The sequence below is a fragment of the Falco punctatus genome (assembly GCF_963210335.1).
Source record: "Falco punctatus genome assembly, chromosome: 7".
Classification (NCBI taxonomy): domain Eukaryota; kingdom Metazoa; phylum Chordata; class Aves; order Falconiformes; family Falconidae; genus Falco; species Falco punctatus.
The window spans coordinates 6,444,317-6,468,382 of record NC_137587.1 but is presented as its reverse complement, the minus strand read 5'-3'; the positions used below and the strand labels follow the sequence as shown (position 1 = coordinate 6,468,382).

Genomic DNA, 24,066 nt, shown 5'->3' with positions numbered 1-24,066 from the left:
AGAAATCTTCTTAAAGTGAGGTCTTCAGAATAGTTGACACTTTAAGCAGAAAATACAGTTGATGATTCTGTTTTGTCACTGCATACAATATATAATTGTTACAATTCGCTCCCGAATGGAGAAACATTTCCCTTCTGACTATGAATAAAATCTTCCAGCAATACACAGAAAGAAATTGCAACTTAATTTGTTTTCATTCACCAAGTGCAAGCTTGAGAAGATAATTTGTCATTTCTTGTTTTAGAAAATTATGTTGATATGTTTATGGGCAGAGCAGCTACATTAAAATTATGGTATGGCATATAGAAATGACAAAACAGGAAATTGAATGCCACTTTCTTCAGTGAGTTCTCTGTCTTAATATCCTAGGCTTTTCTGGTTTTGATGTTTATCATCCTAACCATATTTATGCATATCAGCAAATTTCCTTTTGGCTGCATCTGAAAGGCAGCTGCAAATCTTAATGCAAAAGTACACAGAACTGATCTTGGACCTAACAGCTAAGGAAGGGTCAAAGATTGAGGGTATCAAGGTTTTTGAAGCAGCTAGTACAAGTCAGTTAAAGGGAATTAACTGGGCACACCAAAGGAGGCTGGCAGCTGCAAAACAGAAAGCTTTTCTAGCCAAGGACACTTGTTACTTGAGATGAGTAATTCTTTGGAGCTTAGAAGCATATTTCCTAATTGGGTTGTTTGAAGTTCAGAGCTAAACAGTCTATTTGCAACATTCGCAGCAAAGGACAGCAGATAACATAGGAAGCTGTAAGATACTGGTCCTGAAACTGAGTTTCCCTACCAGTCTCAGAAAAAAAAAAAAGAAAAAAAAAAAAAAGAGATCTTTTAGCAGCTTAGGCATTTTAATAAACTGTCAGAAGAGTAAAGCACACAAAAGTTATAGCTCTATGGGATTCAGTCCTTGGTAAGTGCTGCAAGAAAGCTTTTAATTCTACCAGCTGGCCCTAAGACCCAAACAGCTTCTAAGAAAACATTTCCTTCAGTCCAGCACACACACACACACACACAGAGGTCGGCGTGTCTTGCTGCAAAACAGAGTACCTCCCCAAATGTACGGAAGGTCCTCCTTTGTAATTGGGCAGGTGTTAGAAACCACAATATAATGCAACTAGCAGTTATAGAACACCCCAGCTCCCCACAGGTGCTTTAGAGGGAGATACAAGAAACCGTATTCTGGCAATTACGAAGAAAGCCGTAATGGTAACTCGTTACTGATTTTCTCCGCTATAGACTCCAAGCTTCTTCCTTGGTGGGACAATCCTGTGTATCGGCCCCTGGTAACTGATGATAGACAAATGAGAATTACCAACTCATGCTGGTAAACATTTTAACTCTCAGTGACTGGAAACATTTCACTTAATATCTAAAACCCTATTTTGAAAATTCTAGTATCTAAATGCAATAAATTATTATTCCCTCCATGTAGCCATGTGCAGGAAATATAACAATTCCAGTAAATTTTTCAGGGAAAAACGTTTAATACATAGATTTGGAGGGAAAAAATCTCCTATACTTTAAAAGAGAAAAGAATATTAAGAAAATAATTAAACATTTAAGTTAGCCATTGCTTCTCATGCGCAAGGCATATAAACATAAATTGAATTTTGTTTCCTGGTTTAACAAACTGAATAGCAACACCAGAGCTTTGTTTTTCTTGTGTGCATTGGAGTATATGCCATTTTCAACTGACACTTTACTTTTTATTTCTGATCAATCTCATTTCTAGAGACTGATCACAACAAAACTTAATTTACATGGCTGTTTTCACTGAGTAAAAAGGTAAGCAGCTATTAGTCTCAGAACAGAGATTACATGGAGAAATGAATATCTAGTACGAGCAGTATAATAAACATTATAAACTTGTTACACAGACATTGTAAACACTATTATGACGTTGACAAGAGCTGCACATGAGTTATGTTTCTTATAGAATTGCTTATCCCACTCTCTTAACACTACATAATTCTACAGGTAGAGACATTCAATTAACATTTAGCAAAGTAGAGGCAAAATGACTGTCAGAATCCCACAAAAATGCCACTATAAATGGGAGCACACATTGCATATCCTACACTTAATTCTTGTATCTATTTACATCATAGTTGCATGTCTGTTTAGTCTCAACAAAATGCTAGGAACAAACAGAAGTTTATAAAGCTTATAAAATGTTTTATATGATTTATGATAAATGTCTCTTGTAGCATAATTTATAAAAAATACATTGACAAGCAGAAACCTCAAAAGTGCTTTTGATAGCTGGGGCATCGTCTCCTAGGTTAGGAATAAATTCTCAACAGAGTCAGGAATGGAGAGGTACCAAGCAAACAGCAAACTGGATATGCCTCTGAAGGGTATAACTGTTGTGAGACACAGCTTAAAGTGTGCATTGATCTGCTCACGCCCTTTGGGAAGTCTGTACAGAAAACTGGTGTCTCGGAATGTATGCTCAGTGTTGAAAATTCAGACTACTTACGTAAGATTTTATATGCTTTAGCAATCTTGCCTAAAATATGGCTCTATTTCTCTACCCTTGTGTTTTTTATGTTGCGTAAGTCAAAACACAGTGACAGCAAATTAAAGCTCCTGAGCCTGGAAGTAAAGGTTTAAGCCCTAGCTCTAAAATAGTACTTTGCACTGTGAAAATATGGTTCCTTACCTTTTTCAGAAAGCCAGAAAGTAAGCAAAACCAACTTTTCAATCTGGTTTCCAGAAACTGTTTTACTTCTTTTAGCCAAAAGTCTGTATCCTTTTCTGTGGATTCTATTTTTTTCCCCTTTGTCCAGCATAATTTCATTTTGCTGCAATATTACATTTTTACTGCCAGCATATTTATTTCAAAAGGTCTTTTAGTCAACATAAGGACCAGATATTTTTTTCTGTATGACAATCTACAGAATAATGAAAATAAAATACAAATCACAGGGAACTTTTAGTTTCAAAATATTCTTTGAAATTAACCATGCTAAGTTTCTCTGAATATATCAAGCTTTCTGACAGCATCTTTTCCAGCCCTATTCTTTACCCAAAGCATGTTACAATGTAACACACAACTCTGCTTCTCCTATACACATTTGATCCTCAAAGTTCATTTCTCCCAAAGGACTAACTTTATCAGTTATTGAGATTTTTTCCCCATTGCATAAGAACTTTTATTGTGCCTTGAAATGTCTGTCCTGCTGCTGTCATGATACATATTTTACATACTAGCAAACTGGTATACTTCGACTGAAGGACAATGGTATTAGAACTACTTCTGGAATAAATTCTGTTCCTGTTGGATCTTGTTTGCTCTGCTGAAACAGTGCAAACAAAGTCTTTAAAACAATGTACTTAAGAAAACAGAACTGTCTCTTGCAGGCCCCAGATTAAGAGCAAGGCTTAGGAAAAGGAATAAAGTTCCATGTGCAACCTGCAGCCAGTCTACACATGCGCTACATCAGAAGAGAACGGACCATACACAACAAAGTTTAAGGTACTAGAGAGCTGACACTGCTTTGCCTTGACCTGGAGACACAACTGTGCAGTCATAGTGATGATTCAGATGGAGGAAGCAGCTACACAGCTTCTGATGACCACACACTACTTACACAGCTCTGTCAAGATGCCCTGGTTACAGCTGGTACCGCTGTCAATGAATGGACACTGGTTACCAACATCTCTTCCAAACCCAGATACAGGATGGTTCCTGCATCTGTCCAATACTGTAACGGCACTACTCATACAGTTAGATTATTACAAGCTAGCAAATCATGATCAACTTTGAGTATTTAACTCCCAAGCAACAAAAAGAGAAATTAAGAAAACCTTTAAAAGATGAGTAGCAACAAATAAAATGCTTAAATTAAATCATACTTATTCTGCACAGCACCATTTAAGGAAATAAGAAATTCTACTCTGTCAACTAAAAGTATTTTACATTAACTCCCATCCTTTTGATAATAACAGGTTGGCACATGAAAAAATGCATAATCTATAGCTGAATGACCTGTAGAGTCATACCATTGATTCTCAATCACAGTAAGGATGAAAATTTTCATCATTTAGTAGTAATAATAGCAGTTTCATTGTGAATAATTATTTTGAACCCAAAATTTCCTTCCATATAATAAGCATAATCCATTGATTACATTAGACTGCAAAATAATTATTTTTGTTTAATCAAGCTCTTTTAGAAATCAGAATCTGAAGTGTCTCAAGTCCAGATCAAAACAGGAGTTCCAGTTGTATGGTAAACATCAGATTTTAAAATACAGTCATTTTTAAAACAGCCAAAAAGAAAAATCTTAGGAGACTTCCAGTTTTTATTCACTCACACAATGAAATCTTCCACAATATCAGGAGTCAGCCAGGAGGTGTTACGCTACACACATACTACACGTACAATACATATATCGGGAAGAATAGAAAACTGATTTTTTTTCAAATTTGAAATATTTTTACAATGAGTTAGAAACATTCCAACCTTAAAGGTCAGATCTTAATCCCACTCTATTGCTTGATTCCTAGCAGCATGTGTTTCACAGTAATACATGAAAAGTCCATGGTACAACATCATTAAACTCAGCTGTGTACATAAGTCTTATGGTCCAAGAATGAAGTATTAATATTTCTCCAGCTTTTAAGAAGAATGAGCACGCATATAGTAGAATTCTTACATTCCATTCTTACTTAAGAAGCCATTTTAATAATAAAACACAGCTCCTTCTTCCCTGAACGCAAGGCTGACATGAAGCTATGCAATGCAAACTTCCTCCAACTCCCATCACACATCTCGTGCCTTGACAGAAGCAAGGCATCTGAAAAACTAAGTTTTCAGTTTAAATTTATCAATTTAAATATGTTCCTGGTAAAAACAGCAATTTATAATGTTCATTAAGGATTTGATAGGGAAACTGTGGATCAGCAAACAGCTATAAGATCATGACAGAACCCACTTTCTTCCTTAGCCCTATCTGGGCATGTATTCAAGGACTTGAAAGGCAAAAGACTTCTGCAGCCTCTGACAGTCTCAGTTACATAGACTTTTACCATTTCTCCTCTTGATAAGTTTTAAAACTGGTAACTATGATAAAGCTTCTTTCTTTAAAGCCATGAGATTAACTTTTGAAAGGAATGTCATTTTTTCCTACTTATCTCAAAATATCCCAGATCTCCTCTTAACTAATACTATTGCTGTCGCCACTATTCCTCTCTTTGGATTCTATATATGCAATTGCTAATGTACCCTTAGTTGTGTTCAACAACTCAAAATAGGACTCAGTTTAACAGTACTTCATGCAATTAAATGCTTGTGTTGATTGACAGCAGGCTGATATAGACTCCATTACTGAATTTGTATAAATTCTGAAGTATTACCTACATTTTTTCCTGTAAACTGAGCATTAAGCTTGCTTCATTGCTCTGTAAGCAAAAAAAAATTTAGATTTTTTTCCTTCAAAATTTCTTGAATTTTAAGATTACTCTTTTTAGATTATTACCAGTCCTTTAGAATCTCTTAATAGAAGAAGTTAATATGTAATGAGATTGTAAAGGGGTGATAAAGCCAGGCACAAAATCTTTACGTTTATATTCTCACTTTTCAGCATGGATTACATCTTTGAACGCCTCAAAAGAAAAAGAATAATCAGCTTAAGAGAAAAAGATAGATGGGCAAAATTCAGAATAATTATTTTTTTCCATTGAATTCTATTCAGACTAAGCAGTACAGTCTTTGGATCTTAAGGTTTCACTTATTTGATACTACTTCAGACATCTCACCACTAAGTATTAGCTAAAAATTAGAAAGCATACTTTTACTGACAGCATCATAGGAGTGGAGTTCTTTGTGGGAGGGTGGTTCCACTCAAGATCTCAGGAACTATCATTGCTTGAGCTCAAAGCCACCACAGGGCCCTCCTTGAGATGTGAACCAAAATTCAGCTTTTATGTTATTTGCAGACTACATGCTTGACTTTCCACGATCCTGCCTCCTTGGCATCATACCACCTCAAGATAAAAGAAACATTCTAAACTCAGCTCCCTTGAAAGTCACAGCATTTGTTAATAAGGTAACGGGAGCCAAAGTACTGTGCTGAAGAATACGTGTGATAGGCATAACTACAACAACTGTACAAAAAGCGCTACAGCTCTTCGTAGCATACATTACTACTACTGAGGGACAAAAAGATTCTATTATATCTCTTAAAACCGTAACTTCTTCAGTTTCCAATTCTGAAATTATAAGACAATATTTTGGCAATTTTATAATCTTTGCATTATACTCAAGATTGTGCTCAGTTAATTCTGTCCTTCGAACTCTTCTTAATAAAAATATGTGCTGTGGAATCTAAGCTCATTGCATTAGAATAAAATGCTTTCATTGGGATTTTTCATTTGATATAGTTTCTTGCAAGAAACGGCACACTGTCTGGTCCTCTCACTTTGCCAATTAAAAAGTTTTTCCATACTTAGAACATTCAAACATTCTTTTCAGAAAATGCTGTTCCTAGAGCTTCAAACTAAGCAAGAAAGTAACATTTTAGGGCCAAGTTGTCAACTGTAATTAAAATCAGGAGGACAAACTTTTTGTCTAGGCAGCTGAAGTACGTACAACATACACAGATGCAGTATGACTGTATGCATAAAGTACATATATATTTCTAATAAATGCATTTCCTAATGTTTTGAACTTTGTTTCTTTCTCTAGGGGTAGGCATCTCAATTTAAAAGATATACTAAAAACAAAAAAAACCAACACAACAAAATTATACTTAGAAGTGTTAGAATGATGAAACAAGAATTAACATAATACATTTTACATTTAAATATTTTCCGCTCAGATTTATATATGTATATAATGTTGAACAAAGGTGCTTGTCAAATACTGGAAAATAAATACTGCAATATGAATGTTTAGTGTTCAAAAAAATTTTTCTCAGAGTAGAAAGGTGGTCTAGAATTAGAAAATTACACTGAGAAATAGGAAACCAAATCCAGCTTTATCCGCAATGCACTCTTATTTTTGTTTTAAATAACCAGGACCAAGCACATTATCTCTATAACTCAACTATTTTTTCTGTCCAGCAATAAACCAATATTTTACATCAGCAATGTTTAATAACAGTGCTTAATAACCTGCAACTGGATTCCTTTATAAAATAGTCTTGGGCATGATTTGCATACTTTTGCCTATTTTATGACCTTATCCTAAAGAAATAAAAGATCCAGACAAGAAAAATACTGTGACTCTTTTTGCCCACAATAAAGAAGATTGAAATGTGTGTCCATTATTACAAGTGGGTTTTTAATAAATTACAGACAGAGACTTGTTATTTGGAAAAAAACACTTTACAGCTTATTGTTCTAATCACTGATACTGTATGAACTATACAGTTAATTTGCTTGCCTTGCTTGACTCAAAAGGCAAAAATCCTTTAAAAATGTTTTCAATTACAAAAGCCATCAAGCATTTAATAATACCAGAGTTCCCATTCTGTAAAACCAAAACCAAGAGACCACGTCAAAAAGTAATGAAAAGCTGAATTTCAGATACAGCCAGTTGTTACCTTGAAGATGCTAATCAGAGTAATAAGTTCATTAAATTGATTAGAACCTAGCAGTTTGTCATACTTACACCACTACAAGGAAAAAATGCAAACAGATTAATTAACCACCTAATTTAATCAGCTGATTTAATCTTTATATAAGATAAAAAACAGCTTGTTTTCCTTTCTTCAAGAATTCATTTGCAATGCCTATTCTGTAATTAAAACTATTTTGTTGTATACAGTCAAGATTAAGAGTTGATTTTACTGGAGACTGAAGTTTTTCTCAAGTGAGAAACTTTTTGGTAGTGAAACAGAACTTTACTTCAAATCCTCCAAATACACAATATTCATTAGCTCTCACTTTTGGGGGGGGTGGGGGGTGGGGTAAAAGGTTTTTAAATCACCTGTCAGCTGAAAAGATATAAAAAGCTGTTACCATACCAATGAACTACACTGAAATGCATATTCTAATACAGTCTGACAAATCCGAGGCAAAAACATAACATTAGCTCTAATTTTAAAAGATGCTGAATACATAATATAGCAACGTGCAAGATTTCAAATACTTCTTAAAATTTCAACAGCTTTGTTATATCAAAAAATCTTAGATAGTAATTTTCTATTCATTTCTGCTCAAACTTCCAACATGATTCATTAGTATTTTAGACTAAAGTGACTTTGACTATGGCAATAGGTGGGAGGACCATAAAGCCCTTTGCTCAGTTTCATTTCCTGTAAGACAGAATATTATTTAATTAAACAGGCATCTCTAACAGATATTAAAGAGTTTCCTGGGAATGCTATTTATGCCTAATGAAGACTGAGTGACAGACAGCATGTTTCTGTTATGCACTTCTCAGGAAAACATTAAATTCAAGACACAAGCTTGAAAGTGCCTGCGTTGGTTAGGTTTTTTTGTTTGGTTTTTTTCAAAAACAGTTGTAAATCAGTGATGCTGATTTAGTATGGAAACACTATATAACCTGAAAGCATGACAATGCCTTCCATGCTGAGTCAAGGAGTTCTGATAAAGTTGTACAAATGCTTAAAAGGTTCTCTTATTATGTAGTGTTAAAGCACTGTTCAGGTATAACTGTGATTACATACACTCCTGTGCCATCATTTCAACAGCTGTAAAGAAAACCAAAAACCCAATAGTTCTTAGAACATCAGCTCTTTAGCTTGGTTTAAAGAAAAGAAATTCATAATTCACAACAGCAAGAAAACACTAAATAATATATTCAAACTATTTAATATATATTAAATCCCCATCCTCCAGGTTACTTCTGTAATTCTGATTTTTGTTTCCAGTAAGTGTAGGTAAACCAAGACGTAAAACTAATAAATTTAGTCTCTTACTGTTAGTGTGCATTACAAACTCTGCAATTTAATGTTTAAAGGACACATCATGCTTACTAAACTATACATCTGTACATAAGTTTCAGATAAGCATTTAAAGTAGGTGATTCAGAAAGAAAAACTAATAATCAAAGGTAGTTTTACAAACATCTTAGCTACAATTTGATCCTGTCTCTTACCTTCATTTTTTCCACAATGGCAGCCATATTTTTATAAGTGCATAAAAAGATAATGGCAAATGAAAACAGATGCATAAAATACTAGATAATTAGAGCAGTGCATGTCCAGACTGATATTTCCAGTTTTCCAATAAAAAAAAACAAACTCCACAAGGTAAGATTTCCAAATGATTTGGGCTTATTTCCATTCCTCTAAGACTCTGAATGCAGGTTCATTTTGGCAAAGTTTAAAATAACTCAGAAGTCCTCCCTCCTCCTTCCCCCATCACATTAAAAAAACCAAACATTATTTAAAGGGCAAGAACACTATTAAGAAGAAATTAATTATCTGAATAGTAATTCTATTTCAACTTCATGCATTTTGAAACTCGTCATCAAAAACAAGTATTATGGAAAAGTTTCTCTGAAACCCTTCAGATTCCTTCCTTTACGTAAGAAAAATCTTCTCTACTTGACGTTCCAATTCACTGCTCAAGAGATGACCTTAAAATACCTTGTGATGTTTCTTGCTGTCTGGAAAGGACTGTGTTGTCATACAAGGACAGTATGAGGTAATATATGAAAAAAGAAAACAAACAGGAAGATAACAAACAAAGCTGAAAGGGCAGAACAGGGCTTAAAGTTATATTCACAACAGTACATGCACTTCACTATTAAACTAAACATAACAGTTTATAATAGAAAGATATTGCAATATTTTGATTTTCACTGGTTCCTACTTTTCTTTTTCTCAATTTCAGTGTATTTGCACTCCATGTACTGCACTGTCTATGTATTTTGAACTTTTACACTTTCTGTTTTAGTGTTACTGGCTCAAACAAAAATTGGACTTAGTTGCTTTAACAAAAAAAAAAGTAATTTGGAAGATAAGGTTTTGTCAAAACAAAGTCCTTCATTTCAAGTTACATTTAAAATTTACTTTAATGTAACAGATCTTTGAATCTACATTTTCCACAGCAGTCAAATAACAAACAATCCTGACTGAATGAGGAAAAAAAAATTAAATCTCCCAAAATTAAAATAAATTGATGTCTGGCTTCAGAGATCACTTACCAAATCTCTGTAAAATATACTTTCTTTACCTTCACAAGTGATGAAACTAGTAGTCAGCTGTATGATTAACAGATGACAATATCACTGAAAACAGCTAAACATGTAAGGCTTCTAAAATTCGATTTTCTATCCTCAAATCTAAGACAGTGCACAAAAAATATTTTTTCTTCCGATGCTTGATGACAATGAATGTAATTAGAATGAGAACAGAATGAATGATAAATATAATGCATAAAGCATACCACCACAAACTTGCCTGGTAGATTTGTGCTTGTGACAACAGCATTTAACATAAGTCTACTGTAGCTCAGGACTAGAATAACTACCTTCTTAAGCCTTACTTAGCAGTATAATATGTATTTTATATATATATTATCTACAAATCTAAAAATTTAGTAATTTAAATATGATTACAGAGGATGGTTGCTGAGAAGTGGTACAGAATATAGCTTGCATCACCTGGGACTTTATCTAAAATAGTGTTTGCAGAATATTATATCTTTGAGGTAAAATCAGTGTAAGGTCTGTATATCAGAGCAATGCACCTGCTCTTCTTACATCACTATATAAAAACTTACTAACATCACTTTATTAAAAAAAAAAAGAATGTGGCCTTGCAAAATACGTCAGGTCTTATTTGGCTAGCCGATATTTCTTTGTTGACTCTCCATGTCTTCTCTGAAGTAGAAGTATATTATCCTGAAATAAAAGAACTGTGCAGACTCCACCTCTCACTGCTATATGACACCATGTCTAGCGTCTATACATTTCAATATTACAAGAAAGATTTTCTTGGAAGAGTTATGTTCCAGAATCTATTTATACTAAGTTTCCTCTCTGTACTCATTCACAGGTATAAGTAAGCCTTAGTGTAACAGAAAAATATGTACTTTTACATATAAGGTAAATATTAAAGCATTTAATATCTGTTACATAAAACCACATACTCTTAACACTTTCAATTAAAAAATGATGACAAAATTACAATGCCTGTAATATTTTAGATGGATTTAAGCAATAACAAACAAAGATTGCTACAGTTTAATGTTGCTTTTTATTTTAATCAGTTACCCTAACTGCACTATATATACACAGAATTAGCTGTTTTCAGAACTAAATTCAAGATTATAAATATTCTGACACACGGACAGAGGTGGCCAAAGCTAATGAAATCTTACAAACACAAAGATGGAAAGATCAAGAAAGGATCCACACATTTTTACCACGTATTGGTAAATAAGGCCAGGGCCTAAGCGCAATAGCCAATGCTATTCACTTAGTCAATATACATTTTTGAACTTAGCATGGTATGTTCCAACAGCTCCCAAGCGGTTGACTCTATCCTGCTGAGCTAAGGCTGGTAAAACAAAATGCTAAAATCATTCTTGATCAGAAATGAAGAATTCAGACATACAGCAAAGAGAAAATAACTATACACAAGACAGTTTGATTACAAAATTCAGAGGGATTGGATATAGCCAAAAAAAAAAATTAAGGGGTTTTACTACTAATGAATTTTTTTTCCTTACGGAAAATAAAATTGTAGCAAACCTCTTGACTATGTTTTCTAAAAATTATGTTCTGCTCTTGATGAAGAGACAGAGCTGAAACTTTCTTTTGACTAAACCAATCAGCATCTAGAGCAAATCTAAGTCTGTAAGACCAATGGATGTTCCCAGTATCACGTATAGATTTCCACCGACTTGTGTAAGTTTTTCAGACTACTCAATCTGGGTAGACCACACAAAATTGGATAAATGAAGAACTTTGACCAGGTGTTGAGCACAAATCAGGAAGACAGTATTTTTCCTACCTTCAAACATTTCTTTATCATCATATCATTCTAGTGATCTGAACTAATTTTGAAACAGATTTGTAAGAACACTTCAGCATGCTCAGTGATTCCAGAATACAAATGAAACTTGGTTAAGAAACTGGACTATACCTCTTATTCCCTCAGACCTTTGTCTACTTCGTTAAAATATTGAATGCTTAGTGCAGTGCTATTAAAATGAGTTTGATTATGAGATCAAAATCACCTCAGGAGAAGAAATCTAAGAAATCTTTCTTTTTATGTAAGTTTTTACTTAACTGAAACATCCCATTGGGTGGTGTGCTAGATAAATAACTTGTTTAGCAGTAAACTGTACCCAAAGTACAGATCTGCAAACCTGAAATCAGAACCCATCAGTTCTTAGGTATTTATAAATATTGCTAGACTGCTGGATTTCTTAAAGTCTCCAGGATGGCATGCTTATCAAGACAGACAGAGAACATTACTGTATGTTCCTTCATTCACTATTCTCAAATTCCTAAATCTCTATGTTAGCTTACTTGTAATTCTGACAAATACACCTTGTAGACAGCCCGTCTACCACCACAGGTAGGACTGTGATCATATTAACACTTCTACAGAAATTCCTAAGGAGGATTCAAAAGCCTAGATATTTACAAATGCTTCATTGAAGAAGGGAAAAGAAACAAAATTCCTGAAACATCCATCAATAGAGCAGTTTGAATATTCTTCCTACCTACTTTTGGTATGTCCACCATAAATCTCTATTTTTAGCCTTTCCTCCACAAAAACCATCAATAAACTATAATAACCAATCTGTTGAAGGGAAATCAACAAATTAATTTCTTGAGAACATGGTTTCTCTGTCTTGCTTTTATAATTTCTGATTTACGTAAACTTAAATTAATGAAGTAATTTTAGACTACATTAATTACTCAGGCAAGTGGTTTGTATTGGTGGGAACAGTCAACCATATTCATGGGTATTCACAGAATCAGTCTTCTGATCAAATGTTCCATCTAAAATCTGCATCATTCCAAATGCAGCAGAAAAGTATTTTCATCCATTTGACCAAATTTGACTGAAAATCCATTTTATTAAATAATACCATCAAGTATACTTTGGTGTTAAAAAAAAAATAAGTAAAGGGTCTTTTTATCAACCAGAGTAAATCCACTCTGCCTACATTTGCTTTATTCCTGCACCTGGGTTTTCCCCATTTCATTATTGAGTGTCTTAGTATTCTGTAAGTACTTCTTCCATTTTCCATGTTTAAGCAACAACAGCCAACCATCATTCTGTCTTCTTAATTTAAATTTTCTATCATTTTGATACATTACTTTCTCCTTTCAGCTTAACTTTTTTTTTTAATGCTATTAGCAGTAGGGGGGTTTTTCCCTTTTGGAAAGCAGCTTTTCCAATTTTCATGTTCAAGTCATTTATACATTAAACACTTCCCATGTTTACATTATACTAGTTGCATCATAATTAAATCTGGGGTTTTCATTCAGCGCATAAGAGTATTTGCCCAATAAATTTAAATGGCCATATTTTTTCCTGCAAATTCCTTTTTTAAATAAAAATATATCTTTATAAACATTTTAATGTATCAATTCATGAATAACAGTACTCAAAACTCACATTATTGTCTGTTACGCATTCTAATATTCCTCTACCTTCCACCAACTTACGAAACAGAACCGATTTGGTATAATGAAGGCCAGAGTTTTCAAATTAAAAAAGACCATCTATGTTGACATGACTGAAAAAAGTAATTGAAATCACATGTAGATTGTAAGTCTGTTATTGCACAGTCATATGCACTATCATTTAATACAGTGGCACAAGAAAATGGTATTGAATACCAAGTCAAGCTGCCTATTTCTTACTGCATTAATAAAAAGATCTCAAACCTTTGTTCAATCTTTGTGAACAATATTATGAATTTCTTCATAATTTTTATAAAGCAATGTTAGTTAGTTTTTATATAGTGATGTAAGAAAAGCAGGTGCATTGGTCAGCTCCCCCCAGTTTATATACTGGGCATGACGCTTTATGTATGGAATGTCCCTCTGGCCAGTTGGGGTCAGCTGTCCTGGCTGTGCCCCCTTCCCTGTTCCTTGTGCCCCGCCAGCCTTCGCTGGCAGGGCCTGAGAAGCTGGAAAGTCCTTAACTTAGTAACACTGCTCAGCAACAACTGAAGACATCACTGTGTTATCAGCATTATTCTCATCCTAAATCCAAAACAGAGCATTGCACCAGCTACCAGGAAGAATATTGACTCTGTCCCAGCTGAAACCAGGACAAACCTCAGGATGCACATGTATCCTGACCCCAGGCCTTAAACCTAACACTGTCCTGTGCTGTCAGCATCCTCTCATCTTTTTATTAGTCTTATCTCTCATCCTCAGTTTGGTGGAATTTTAAAGCATGTTTATTATTTTGTGTTGCATAGAAAACTTTAACAACTATGTAATTTATTTTCTTTTTCTTACCTACTTTTAACCAGCATTCACCGCTAGAAGTAGACAGAAGAGAGCAATTTACTTAGAATTGCAGAAATTGTATTATGTCAAGTAACAAATGGAACTGAGCATATTTGTAGGGAACAAAGGAATGGCTCTTATAAAAAGAAGGTATAAGATTACATACTATTATTTCTGCTCAGTGAATAGCACTACTTCTTCCCACTCTTTTCAGTTTAATAATTCCCATGATAACTTTGCCTATAGCTTGAAATTCAAATGCAGGCTGTGAATTTTTCCACAAAGCCTAAACCAAATTAGCTACAATGGCATTAAAAACTGAATAAGGTTTGCTTTATTTCCTATGCACTTAAATTAAAAAAGGCATCTCTCAGGGAGATCATCTTAGTAGATAATTATTCAAATATAAGAGCACTAATACATTATTAATATTATACCAGGGTCTTGGCAGTATCATTTTAAACAAATGAAGGCTAACAATAGAAACATTCAAATTTGAAACTTCAGAGCATGTTCTCTTTCGAAGTTCTTTGTAAGTGGAAGAAGAAAATCTTGACAGGATCTTACTATTCTTGTAAACCAAATAACCTGCATTGTTCTACAAAATACAAAAATGCTTTTGTTATGGCTATTGTTGTTCTGCTATTGTTTTGGTTTTGTTACTATATTTCACAAAATATTTTCAACGATAATTGTCGGCTACCAGAAGCTATAACTACACTTAAGTTTACTCTCATCTGAGTCTACATCAATCTAAATACAAAATAACTACTAAACAAAATTATTGAAGAGTACTCATTCTGTCTGACAAAAAAAATAAATAAATTATGAGCACCGAGTCCTGAATAAAGACAAGAAAAGAGATTTTTAAAAAAACACAAGAAAAGAAAACCTGAGAGGTGACACCTTCCTTTGGAAATTGAGGTAACAGAATACAAAAAAAGATCATACCACGACACAGTGAGATATGTAAAGAGTAGTCCAGCATATTACATAAAAAGATGCAGACCAGATGACAGTCAGCCCTATTTATAGACTGTATCAACCCATAAGGCATATTAATAGTTGTCAAGGTTTAGCTACATTCAAACTTTCAGTACAAGTACTTTATTCTCCTCCATAGCTCTTACAGATATCAGTATACAATTTCCTCACCATGCAGCCTTCCATTTTTTCAGGCTTAACTAGATCCTCCAACAAAATTTTATGTGAAAGAGGTGAAACCAAAGACACTATTTCAAATGGAAATTCTGATCCCTGGACCCTGTGTCAATTAGCTTGCTTTCTCAGTGATCATTTTCATGCATTCACTTATCTCTTTTTCCTTTGATGTCATATTCCTTCTAGCTCTACCTAAGACTCCCAGCTATCCACACTTTCCTGAAGTATTAAAAAATTTGCTCTTCTGCTGGGACAGTAACTTCAAGGAAGAGTACGAGCAAGCATACACATGGCGTGCATGCACTAGAGAATTAAAATTCCCAAAACGCTTAGTGCAGGTCTTGAGATAACATTGAGCCTTAAAATCAAGAATTAACCTCATACAACATTTCCTCCCTCCTGTGTTCTCATATAAAAACTTCCGACTCCATTTCCTTTGGTTACTTAATTCTTGACACTAGCTATGTTATCCTTTTTATTCGACCTCTTCTTGACACTAGCTATGTTATCCTTTTTATTCGACCTATATTCTAAAAGCTATATTATGCTTTTAAACAATAATAACTAGAAAGTTACCACCAATTATTACTGTTATGGGAATATTGCAGAATCATGGAATGGATTGGGTTGGAAGGGACATTTAAAGGTCACCTAGTCCAAGGCCCCTGCAATGAGCACCTTCAGCTCAGAATCCTGTCTCACCTGGCCTTCAACACTTCCAGGGATGGGGCATCCACAGCTTCTCTGGGCAACCTGTTCCAGTGTCTCACCACCCTCACAGTCAAGAATTTCTTCCTAATATATAATCTAAAACTGCTCTCTTTCAGATTAAAGCTATTACCCCTTGTCCTATTGCTACAGCCCTACTAAAGTCTGTCTCCATCTTTCTTACAAGCCCCCTTTAAGTATCAAAGGGCTGCTGTAAGGTCTCCCCGGAGCCTTCCCTTCTCCAGGCTGAGCAACCCCAACTCTCTCAGCCCGTCTGCATAGATGAGGCTCTTCAGCCCTCTGAGCATTTCTGTGGCCCTCCTCTTGGAAACTAAAGCAAGCTTCTAAACATCAGGAAGGTAAAGGTGCAGAGTTGTCTTCCGCAAGTAGTAATGACAGTAAATAAGATACACCTTTGAAGATAACACTTCACAAATAAATTATGAACATACTGTAAATGCTAGTGACTCGACTCAAACAACATGCACAGATTCTGCCTGACCAGTATCAAGTCTCCAAGCCAACACTTCAAAATTTTACACTTCACCTAAGTTTGGATTTAACAAGATCCACTCCAACATTGTTTATAGCAACAAAAGTATTGATTTCAGACAGCAGAAAAAAACATATCTGGTTTTAAGGGTGAAAATAAAGATGCACTGTAAATTGTTTATGTTCCAAGTTTGCTGTAATGCTCTGGGTTTACTATATACTCTCAATTGAAATAATGTGTTAATTTAAGCTACAAGTAACAATATAAATGAGCTTGTACACAGGCAAAAAGCAGAATAATGAAAGACTAAGATCTTCCTTTCTTCCTGAGACTCCAGAATAATAAGCTTATGATGAAAGCATGTTTCTCTACTCCTAAAAGCATTCCGCTCAAAGCTGATCTTCAAGAAACTATGAAGTACTAAACTACAAGTACCTGAACTGAGACTACAAGACTGCTCTTGGCTGGGGACAGCAAGGTCCACCCCTATGAGAACAATTACACCACCCAGTAAAATCTGATTAGTATTTCCCCTTCATGACAAGCATGGATGGTATGTATGCTAGCACCAAGTCTGGCACACACCAGCTCAGAGTGAAAATCACATGTCAAAAGAGGGAGAGAATTATGCATATGTGGTATTCCAGATACAATGCCATTCATTTGAGTTAGAACCAAAGCTTGTCTGTCTTCATTTTTGCAACACAGAAGGGATGAGAAGAAAATTTGCCAAAGTTCTTTGTACATAAAATTGAAGCAAAAGGGAGTAACTGCACAGGACTTGGCACTGCTTTGGGCTCTTTCTTTTTGACAGATAAAAGCAGCATTACCAATGCTGCCTCAGACTCTTATATAATTCCTCTTTGCCCGGCTTGTGGAATGCCTCAGATGGTACAGTTGAAAAATAACTTCCATATACTTTGTCCGTGTTGCAAACTCATGTGTTACTCAGCCATTGTACTGGGTTGAACTGTAGTTGATTCCATTTGCCTTTTTTGTCAGCAAGAGAAAACAAAAAACCTGTTTTCTTCGTTATCATTAGCATGTTACCAAATTAAGAGTTTGTTACCAAATAACGAGTTGATAAAACACATCTGAATACGCCACAGGAATTATAAGTAGAATTTTAAAATTCATTCTCCCTTTTATTAACAAAAATGGAACCAGCAACATACCTCTTTTTTCTCTGTGAACTTCTTCCAAAAGTTTTTCTTGCTTTTTTATCTGTTTAAAGAGAGACTGATGTTCAGCCTCCTTCATCTGTGTAAACTGCTTGAGCTGTTCTTGGCTCTGCAGTAAGTAACATCGCAGCTTTTTTTCCTTACTTTCTCTCTCCTTTACCTCCTCACACAGCCACTGAAGCTTAGTCTACATTAAAAAGAATGGCACAATAAAAAGTAAAGAATTCTAATCAAAATAAGAGGACAAATGTTAAATGATCAAATTATCTTTGGAGTCACAGATTACTCATTTGTACCTATTACTGAATTATACTACTGATAAAAGGGGACATTTAGATATATTAAGAGAACACACATTGACCTTCAAGGAGTCTCAAAAGACAGATACACTTTAGTTGATAATGGTATGTGAAGAAGCTATACACAGATCTATTTTGTTTTTACTCAGGAGCATGAATTTTCTAGGGTAGGTATGGAAATTCACATTGAATTAGTGCATACATCGACACCAAGAGATACTCTTTCCTTTCAGAATACCTTTCTCTCTTCTATGTTGACAGAATTTAAAGCATTTATCCACGTAAAAAAAAAGTGACATCAATCCTTTCTGGTTAGCAAAAGTTAATATTTAAGGTTTGTGCAGAGGAAAACAGGAAAGAGAGCTCATAAGATATGTCACGGTCAGTATAGTAAATCTAGAAGTGGTAAAAGAAAATGCTTTCACACAACCCATTTAAAACAGAAGGGAAAAAAGTGGGGGGTGGCAGCACACGTGATTTTAAGTAGTTGTTCATATTAGACTTTCCTCGAGTAACTAAAGACACTTAAGTGAGAAATGTATGCAAATGGTTATTAGGTGCTCTTTGAAAGGTTTTTTTAATAATGTCAGTGTCACTTTTTAAAATAAAGAAAATACTTCCTGCATAACATTTCTGCTTTAATTCAGGTCTTATCTCTGCTATCTATAGTGTCAGTCTTTCTTAGTCTACAAGTCTTACATAGATCATACATCATCAATAACCTTAAATTATCTTGCATGCACACAGCTGCATTTTATCCTTAAGTCAATTCTCTTGTGGCTTTGACCTTTTTACATGAAGAAAAAAAAATATTCATGTCTTCTACAGTTTCTTGTGATCTCCTTTGATCACGAGAGACTTACTCCTTGTCAAAGATATTGGATGAGAAATGTGTTTATGCATGTGAGTTGGGGGAGCTGGAGGAAAGCTGAAAAATGGAAGGGAGGGTTTATAAGTTACCAGTCATCACTTTGAAGAAGTTTTCATGTATGTGTGCACCCACATTACAGAATTCAAAAACTTAAAGGGGGAAGGGAAATAGTTCATTTTCTGAGAATCCAGCCTAATATCCTTTAAATTTCATAAATAACAGCCTTACTTAAAACAATTTCCTGCCTTGTTATAAACTTGTAAGAGAAACTTCACCTGCTAACTACGTTCCCATGTTTTTCTCATCTCAGAAGAATTGAACCAGATTTAAAGGCTATCACTGCAGTTACTTCAATGCATTTTTTGTAAAAACCAGAATTGCTATTTATTTTGCTATAGACACAACTATTTCTTGTCGATAGCAAAGTTTGAAAAATTATTCCATCACTTGAAATAAAAGTCTGGGAATACCAGAATTATTGCCAAAGAAATGCTTTTGTATTTTTCTTTTTTCCCTTGAAGTGCCTTTTCAAACACACTTTCAACTGAATGATTATAAATGTTTGACATTAGCTTATTCAGTACATTTCAGTTTGACTATTACCTTTGTTTCTGCTAACCAGCGATGAGGATCATTCAGCACCATTGGTGTAAGTGATATTGCCTATGGAATAGTAGAGGAGAAAGAAATCAGCATAAAAATGGGGAGTAGACACAAAGGAGAGATCATCTTTCCTGCTTACTGGAAATTCATCAAATAATTATTCTTTGCTAAAAATCCAGCTTGGAAATTGCATCCGTAAATAGTTTAATAGAACTATTAACTGTGATTTAGTCACATTTGAAAGCAAATTATTGAAACTCACCAATACAAATTTTGTTTAAAGATACAGCTTCGGTTGCAACAATAATAATCTGCAGTCTTCTCCCAAAAATCACTACGATTATGTGTTTCAAACACCCCCAGAACACATCTCTGCATCCAAGGTGTGTACTCTGTTTGAAACTATAGCCTTTTTTGCAAATATCATAATATTTCCAAACAATGCAACCAGACTCTAATTTAAAATTTCTATTTCTTAAGAAAAGACAAACTTCAAAGTCATTCAACTGTTTTTCCTCCATGCAGCAGAATAGTAGCTGCACGTAAACCAGAACTAGAAGAATCAGTTGTTGTTAGTAATTAAAATCGTTACCACTATATCCACAGAAATGCAACATGAATGTCTTATCAAAAAGTTAAAAAGGACAAACTCCCAAAATCTTTACATTATGCCTCATGATGATGGCCTTAGTGTTTTCATGAAAAAGACAAAGCACTTGCTTTGAATATCTGATAGGCATAAAATTATCATCTTCGTTAAGTGGATAAAAAGAAGATAAATGTGCTGAAATGCTTCATTAGTACTTCAGTGTCTTTCCTGTATTCAAACGGAATTATGTTAAACTTGTTTTACAGGTACTTCTACACATACTTTTCACATTACTTATAAAAAAAGTTGGTGATAATGGATTTTTCTTTTCCACTGTATGAGTTGATACACAAGGGTGAAAAAAAGTCTCAAACATTTCTCAACTGATTTTTTTTTAAAATAGAGTAAACTATTAACCTTATGTCCAGCTCATCCTTTATCTCCTGCAATCCTATCCCATGATCATTACATTGTGCCTTTCTCCAATTTAAAGGTTTGGGGGTGGGGTGGGGTGTGTTTTTAATTTACCACATTTTGCAATTCAGTGAGTCTTTATATATTTTTAGTCCTGGTCCAATAATTTTTGTGACTAGAGTATTTCTTTAAGAGGTATTTCTATGGGCTTTATTAAGTGCCGTTGGTTCAGTGTAGTTAACAGCACCATCTAATTACGTACATACACGTTTTAAGTGGCAGTTATCACCACGTAAGGACACAGCTGAAAAGAAAGGCTTTAGTAGGCATGTTGACCATGAGTTCACCAAGCACTGCCTACCTGAAAGTTGAGACTTCCATGGCAGCAAACCTCATTCTGTGCAACCACATTCAAAGAAGGCAGTATTCAGGTGATAGCTTAAGCATGAATAGTGTAGTTATTGAAAGCGTAAGATTTCTTGCAAGAAAAGACTAATTGGAAAAATAAATTTGAAGAATACATGTGGAATTCTTTGCTTAGAACACCAGGATGCAGTGGTTATAAAAAAATCCAGTACATTTCCATCTGGGAAGATTAAGCCTGGTGTTTAAGTTGTCTGAACACAGCTATTTATCCATCAAATTCCCCACTGCTCCACCTCAGCTGCAGTGGCAACTTCTTGAAGTAAAAGAGCTTGTCTGAAAACTTCTAGAAACCTTGGCAATACCTAAAGTACTGGGCAGAGGAACAATATAACAAAGGAAACTCCTTACCTTTAAAAAAAAAATATTCAGATCAGGAACCACAAAAATGTATAACATTTGTTTTCACGTTAGCTGTCTAGTCAAAAAAATCAGATTCAAATTTGTTTTAACTTTGCCAGTGATAAACAGCTAAAGGGGATAAATAAAGAGAATTGTGAAAGCAGAGATCAGCAAAACTTTATCCAGAAGACAAGAACTCTGCAGGAGGTGGGAAGGAAGTCCAAGAAGGCATGGTTTGATGACCAAACACCTGGCAACTATAGCAGATCACAAGGACTTAATAAAAAAAGACTTATCTGTTAGGATAGAGAGGAGAAAGCTTGTTTGTCAGATATATTTCCTTAGAATTCTCAGCTTTTTGTGGGCTGCAACATACCAACCCCATAGATAAGTGAAGAAAAAGACACAACCATACTACAAGGTTGAAATGAAGTGACTTCTCTCCCCACCTTTAAACAAAACAGGTGAGGAGATAAACTTAAAAGAGAAACTAAAACAAAAAGAAAATATTAAAAATAGAACAGATTTTCAGTGTCAATGTGGAAAATTTTCTATTTCAAAAGCAGCACAGCCTAATCAAGTAACCAAGAACCGCAGAGCGGAAAGCACACTGTTTAAATAGCAAGACAAAAAAGGCAAAATCTTAGCGTGCTCTATGGTCACAGCTAAGGCTAAAAGCCACCACATCAGGCACTTTTAAGTGCCCATAAAGCCAGTGAGTACGGCCACAAGCTCAGTCAGACTGTTTATGTTCCTTATTCTCAGCTGCGTACAATGTCAGTTTAAGAGGTTTAGTCATGTAGAATCATATGGAGGGAGGAAGAGAGGGTTCTGCCCCTGGGGAGCAAATGAGAGGGCTCAGGAAAAAGGCTAATGAGAGACAAGGGTTGCAGAAGTAGTAGTAAAAGAATGAAAAAAAAAAAAAGTTACAGCAAGCAAGCTACAAGTTTCTTGAAACTTTGAGTCTGAGTTTTCTGGATATAAGGACCCGCTCCACCAAAGAGGGCGTTATAAACTCTTTTCGCTTCAAGCATTTACTTTAAAAACAAAGCATTTAAGTGAATTTTAATAAAACCTTTCTTCTATTTTTCCCCAATTTTAAGAGCCTTTTAGGTCTTTCTTGAGGACTTCCCACCTCTAAGAGGTGGCCTAGGAAAACCTGCTTCAAAATTCTGGCTGATGTAAGGTCCTTTCATACAAGTAAACAAAAGAAGATCTATTTCTCACAAAAAAAAAAAAATGGCAAAAGAAAGCAGTAACAATTAACATGTGAGGAGATCTTCAGAGTATCCCATTCTAATACTTAGCAATATACATCTGTACCAGCTAAATATCCATAATCCTGTTGTCCATAAGTTGTTTATACCAATTAAGTGACAGAAGACAATACATACAAGTTCTCCCACAAACACTCATTAACAAAATAACAAAATCGACAGAATACTTAGAAGTTAGAATTACTTTGAATTTCTCCATGGAGTCCCGAGAAAAAGTCTCACAAGCAGCATCAATTTCACCTCCTATCATGGTGAGAATGGATTCCTGTTCTATTTCTAAGTGACGCAGCTGGTCCTTAAACTGTAGTCTGGCCTCATCCAGCCTTCTCAAATGATCTTCTTCGTTACTGATCTGCTTATCCTGGAGTGAGTGAAAATAACACAAAAAAATTATTGCATTAATGATATAACATACATCATTAGCAATATCTCTTTCAAACACACTATACTCACTCATGCACTGAGTTCAGTTCCTTGCCATGGAAAATAATACCTCCTAAGCACTATTTGTAAGTTCCTCTCTTGATTCTCCTTACTCTCCTGTATATCAGTTATGAAGAAACTGCTACCAATTGCAAACCCAACAATCACAGAGACTATTTTCAGAGTCAAAACCAGACATTCTATTAGAAATCTCTGTTTCACGAATAGGAGGAGGTCCCACCACAAATACTCCCCTTAGTATCTTTTACCCTGAACCGTTACAGGCATCTAATCTCTGCCATTACAAAGAGGCCCCTGTAGGAAACCTATTGCCAGCCAGTGTGTTTGCAAAGGTGAAGTATTCAAAGAATATCTGAGCAACTGGCACTAAGAAAAGCATTTATTTCCAATGTCAGAAAGATCATTAAATGTTACAGATCTTTTTAAAATTCAGATTCTCTTTTGTTATATCTGTAATAGAGCCATCACATAAAACTGAACCCAGCAGCAGTTTTGTTATACAATATATTGAATTATGCATTTTAATTAATATAACAAAACTATCTTGTGAGAAGAAGTGAAAGTGGTTCACACCTGTTTGCTGCTGAGATCATGAGGATGTAATGCAGCAAAAGGTAGACACTTTAGAGGCATACTTCAGTATCTGCAAGTACACTCAGAATGATGAGAAAAGGAAGAATAATAATTTTGAAAGTTTATTAATTATGAACCTGCAATGACAAGGTGCAACTGTTTAAACTGTATTTATTGTAAATCTTCATGTACTGCTCTCATGAGCCACCACTGTGGTGCCAGGTAATTTCTAACACACAAGTTCTGTCAATGGGACATATGGAATCGTAGAATGAA

The 24,066-nt window shown here is 34.8% G+C and overlaps 1 protein-coding gene across 15 annotated transcripts in view; it reads right to left on the bottom strand.

Moving 5' to 3' along the window:
* The window catches only part of CEP128 (centrosomal protein 128), a 169,727-nt gene that overhangs the window by 89,390 nt on the left and 56,271 nt on the right, over window positions 1-24,066 (bottom strand). For all 15 annotated transcript variants that reach the window (XR_013929425.1, XR_013929426.1, XR_013929427.1 and 12 more), the window contains 3 exons: window positions 22,958-23,134; window positions 19,729-19,788; window positions 17,950-18,142 (listed from right to left, as the gene is read on the bottom strand). Coding sequence is in view for 11 of the 15 variants with exons in the window: in XM_080395215.1 (XP_080251341.1) it covers window positions 17,950-18,142; window positions 19,729-19,788; window positions 22,958-23,134 (430 nt within the window). In the remaining 4 variants the exon portion in view is untranslated. The remainder of the gene's footprint in view (window positions 1-17,949; window positions 18,143-19,728; window positions 19,789-22,957; window positions 23,135-24,066) is intronic.